The sequence below is a fragment of the Medicago sativa genome, chromosome 2 (genome assembly GCF_051527215.1).
Source record: "Medicago sativa cultivar Bolivia chromosome 2, Bolivia_mono, whole genome shotgun sequence".
Lineage (NCBI taxonomy): Eukaryota > Viridiplantae > Streptophyta > Magnoliopsida > Fabales > Fabaceae > Medicago > Medicago sativa.
In genome coordinates this window covers 72,335,683-72,340,690 of record NC_140750.1, presented here as the reverse complement: position 1 = coordinate 72,340,690, position 5,008 = coordinate 72,335,683, and the positions used below count along the sequence as shown (strand labels likewise).

Sequence of the window (5,008 nt, the reverse complement as noted above, 5' to 3'; positions counted from 1 at the left end):
TTATACCATGGTTTGAAGTTGTGTTGGGATACTGGATTTAAGCATGTGGTGTGTCTCTCTGATTCAACTATTGTTGTTGACCTCATCCAAAAGGATTTGAATGTTCATCACAAATATGGAAATTTAGTCATGGCTATTAAACACCTTCTTCGTAGAGATTGGGTGGTTAGTTTACGACATACTTTGCGTGAGGGTAACGCTGCAGCTGATTTTCTAGCTAAAAAGGGTGCTCTTAGTGGTAGTAGCTTTGTTATTTTGAATGAAGCCCCTCCTGATATGACCTCTATCCTCTTAGCAGATGCCAGAGGTGTTGAGTTTGTTCGACCCTAGTATGGGTCCTTTTTAGTTTTTTTTTTCTTCCCTTTTGTTACCAAAAAAAATCTATTTGAATTAGTGGTACCAATATAGTTGCAATGACTTTCTTTTTCGCAACGTTGCTTGCACCTTTGATTAAAAAAAAAGGTTCGTATATTCTATGTTAATAACTATTACAATAAAAGAATATGTTTTTTTTTTAAGAACTTTAAAAGAATAATAAGTTGAAAACTACCAGGTTACAATTGGTAAAGAATTCTAAAAGAAACCAATTACATGCTTATTTTTCTTTCTTCATAGGTTTTTTGGCAAAGAAGGTCGAAGCATATTGAACACTAAATATTGATACCTTTTATGTCTGAATTTCCGCCAGGTTGTGGAAGTTTAACCTCTTATATTAGACCAAAACTCCGGTTAATCATGTATTCTTTCTTTATTATGTTGAAATAAAAAGAATTCAACTTATTATAAAAAAATCAATTCAATCTTTTTTTTTAATCTAAATGTGTCCACAAAACGACCCAAAAATAGGACTTTAATTTAAACTAACAACGTTCACAATGGAGCTACAAAAATTTGAGTACTTAAGTGGGTGTCACCAACTCGTATCACTTATTTATAATTTTTTAATTTTAATATTTAATAAGTACTCATCATTTATTCACAACAACTAAAAAAATAATTATATACATTATATTCATGTCTTTATATCATTTAATTTCAACAACAAATCTTGCAAAATTCAAAAAATAAATAGGTAAGGAAAAAGAAAAGAGAAATTCATTTTTTTCAATGAAAAAAAAAAAACAAAGCATGGTCCTTCAGAGAGAGAAAACTGCTTATACAAGCTCATCTCTCAATTAGTACAATATGATTAATACTATTGTTTTATTAAATATGAATACCTATATAACTCATGTTTAATGGGCAAGCTTTGCATTAAGGTAGGTATTACAATTTGTCACCAAAATTTCCAAAACCTAGTTCAATTGACAATGTCAATATTATAAAGCTCAACATTTTCACCCGAATTTGAATACAAAACCTTACATTTTTATGTATGAGTTTCAATAGCGTTTACGACTTCATATACCAAGCAAAAGAAAAATACTCATCCACCGTATCTTGAGGGACATCCTATGATCTCATGCAATGCAATGCAATGCCCCAACTACCTCTTATATATTTGTCATATTTTATTCACCAATGAGAAACAAAAGGAAGGAAAGAGAGATATTGTGTTTCGTGCAAAAACACTACTTATGAGTAGCTAGCAACTAGTAGTAGCAAAGCTAAAACAACTCATCAACTCCCCTACATAGCTTTCATCTGATTCTGATGAAAAGCTGAAAACTCTCTCATTGCCTTTTCTTTATCACTCCTCTTTTCTCTCCCTATAACAATGCTTATCATCTTACTTGCTTCTCAACATCACTAACAACTTCTCCACATATTCACACATCCATGGAGTTTGACCTTGAAAACCCTCTTGAATATTTCCATGACCTTACTACTTGTGAAGATGTTTCTTCACTCTTCCTCATTGAATCTGACCATATCCCTCCACTAAATTACTTTCAAAACCTCAAATCAAATGAGTTTGATGCCTCAGTTAGAAGTGATTTCATCTCTTTGATCTCACAGGTAATTAACTTGTTTTTATTTAATACAAACATTCTCATGTGTATGTTTGGATTCGCGGTGAGTTTTCTAAATCACGATGACTTGTAATATTATTTAAGTATTAAAGTACATTTTTTTGTCAAAATCACGGTGATACACTTTGATTCTGTAAAATATATTGTTAATTCAAACATGTACATAGAAAAAAGAATAACAATTTTTAATGTGGGTTATTTCTCTTGTGTGTAGTTATCCTGCAATTTTGATCCATTTGTGACTTACCTAGCTATCAACTATTTGGATCGCTTCCTCGCTAACCAAGGAATATTGGTAAGAAAATCACACACCATGCTCAATCTTATTAAACAACATTATTGGACTTGGTACTTTATATTATAATTTTTTTTTATTAATGATATATAACTATAATAAGTAATTATTGTTACCTAAGCATTATTAAAGAAAGTGGACTATTTTCAATTAGATTATGCTCCCTTGAGATCTAAATTAAAATGGGTATGCATGTAACAGCAACCAAAGCCATGGGCAAACAAACTACTTGCAGTAACTTGCTTTTCTCTAGCAGTAAAGATGATGAAAACAGAGTACTCTGCTACTGATGTTCAGGTAAAAAAAACTTTACCTCATAGGTAAAAAATTATTAAAATTTTAAACCAAAGTTTTTATAAGAGATATTAATTTTTTTTTAAGATGGTATTTTACTTATTGATATTAGGCTCTTATGAATCATGGTGATGGTGGTTTCATTTTTGAGACACAAACAATAAAAAGAATGGAAGCACTTGTCTTAGGAGCACTACATTGGAGAATGCGTTCCATCACACCTTTTTCTTTCATTCCTTACTTCACAAATTTGTTTAGGCTTGATGAAATAACATTAAAGGTTCTAAAAGATCGAGCTTCTGAAATTATATTGAAGTCACAAAAAGGTATAATTGATTTTTTTTCTTAATTAATTGAATTAAACAAAATGAGTTAATGTGATTGCTTGATCTAGAATTAAAGTTTGATATTTTTATTTATATTTCTTTTGTTTTTTCAGATGTAAAGGTTATGGAATTTAAGCCATCTATAGTTGCTGCCTCATCCCTTCTCTATGCTTCACATGAGTTGTTTCCCTTTCAATATCCATGCTTCTTGGGAATAATATCCAATTGTTCATATGTAAATAAAGTACACATTCTCTCTTTATTTTCTTTTATAATTTCATTTACACAACACTTCTAAATTATTTTCTCTTCTCTTTTTTTATTTTTATAATGTATAAATTTTGTTAGGGAACTAACCCTCTCCCTTTTAGTCTCTTACATTTTGTCAACAGTCTCGTTAGTCCTTAATCGTTTGCCAATTTATAACATTAAGGACTAATCATACGAATGTGACAAAATATTAAAGACAATGACGTACGAAAAAATGTATAAGTTGTGAACATAGATTGTATGGGGTAAGGTCTTTCTGCATTCATGCAGTCACGACATTGGATGGTAGATTTTAATTCTATAATTTGAAATATCGAGTTTAATATGGACCATCCAATCTTAATTAAACGACCAACAATATCTCGAGTACGTGAATGTGGGGGATCCGTATCCCACAGGTATCGGTTTCTAGGGCAAAATTACTAATTTACTATGTTTTGTATCATTACTGCAGGAAAGTGTTATGGAGTGCTATAATGTGATACAAGATATAGCTAAAGAGGAGTACGAGTCCATGTTTAATGTGCATTCAAGTTCAGGTACACCGGTCAATGTGTTAGACGAAAATTTTCTAAGCTTGGAAAGTGAAAAAACCAACGGAACCAATGTTGCTCATACTACTATGATACAAGAGAAGCATTTCAAAAGAAGGAAAATTTAAATCATCAATGTTGAAGTACTAGAACAGAAGATAACAACATTTAATCATTCTGGTCCATACAAGAATGATTAATGCTGCTGTAACTGAACAAAAAAAAAGTTAAGGTGAAAAAAAAGATACAATAATAGGAAGAGATAGTGATGGAATTAATGAGAATGTGAAAAAAAGGAAATTTGATCCATGGTTTGTGGATAAAATCACTGTAACGTGATCCTCGTACGGTTTTCATTACATCTGCTGATTGTGAAAAGGAACATGGAAGAAAATATTGGAATTAATATCGTTTTTTCCTATGTGAGAGGAAACAAAAAGACAAAATGTAACTTTGAATTGTATGTCTGAATTTTTGTATTGTCTGATTTGTAGTGGAGTGTTGTTCTGTCTCTTAGCTTATGGCAAATGAATAATAGTATAGTAGGAGTGAAGGAAGAAATTTTGTTGGAAGGATTTAATTAATATGCAATGTTAATGTAAAGAGTTTTATATGTATATCTAATCATTTTGGATTGTCAACCCAACACCGTTAAACTCTTGCTTAGTAAAAAGCACGCGATTATGCGATTATATGCAGTTTTTAAACTTGACTGTTTTATAAGAGTAGACGGTTTAAATTATACAATAATAAAATCAATTTCAAATGATCTCGATCGTTAGTTTGAGATCGGATAGTTGAGATTAAAGTTATTTGAGACAACATCAAATCTCATATGTCTTCTAGATTCGCTATAAATATGTTACATGTAGATGCAAAAGCTGTTATTATTACCGTAAAAAACGGTTATAAACTGAGCATCTAAGAAGAGTGTCTAAGTGCTATGTGTGTGTTTGTCTTTTCTTTTCAACTTTTATCATTTTCTGGTAGGTTCTTTTATCTTTTTGTCAAGTTGCTTAGTTTTTTCGAGTCATTAGTCACAACTCACAATAATTTGTTAGCTTTTGGTTTGTGAAAATAAGGTGTAAGAGTTATATTTGTGAATTTAAAGTGATTCAAGGATCATGAAATTGATTCTTTTAAAAAAAATAATATTCATAAATTGATTTTTTATGTTTTTAGTTCACTACTAAAATTATTTTCAGAAAAAAGGATACGCATAATTAGTGTAACCAGCTAGATTTATTTGACGTTCAATTGAAACCAATTATTTTGTAGTTATTTTTTAATAAAGGGAGCTTATCTTATATTTTTATT

The 5,008-nt window shown here is 30.4% G+C and overlaps 1 protein-coding gene across 1 annotated transcript; it reads left to right on the top strand.

Annotated features, from left to right (window-relative positions):
- Window positions 1-1,261: 1,261 nt before the first annotated feature.
- Window positions 1,262-4,332, top strand: CYCD6;1 (Cyclin D6;1). Its single transcript, XM_085746357.1, has 6 exons — window positions 1,262-1,959; window positions 2,188-2,268; window positions 2,470-2,565; window positions 2,675-2,888; window positions 3,002-3,132; window positions 3,613-4,332. Exons 1-6 carry the CDS (start codon window positions 1,780-1,782, stop codon window positions 3,817-3,819), a joined length of 909 nt encoding a protein of 302 aa, XP_085602483.1. The 5' UTR covers window positions 1,262-1,779; the 3' UTR covers window positions 3,820-4,332.
- The last annotated feature ends 676 nt before the right edge of the window (window positions 4,333-5,008 follow it).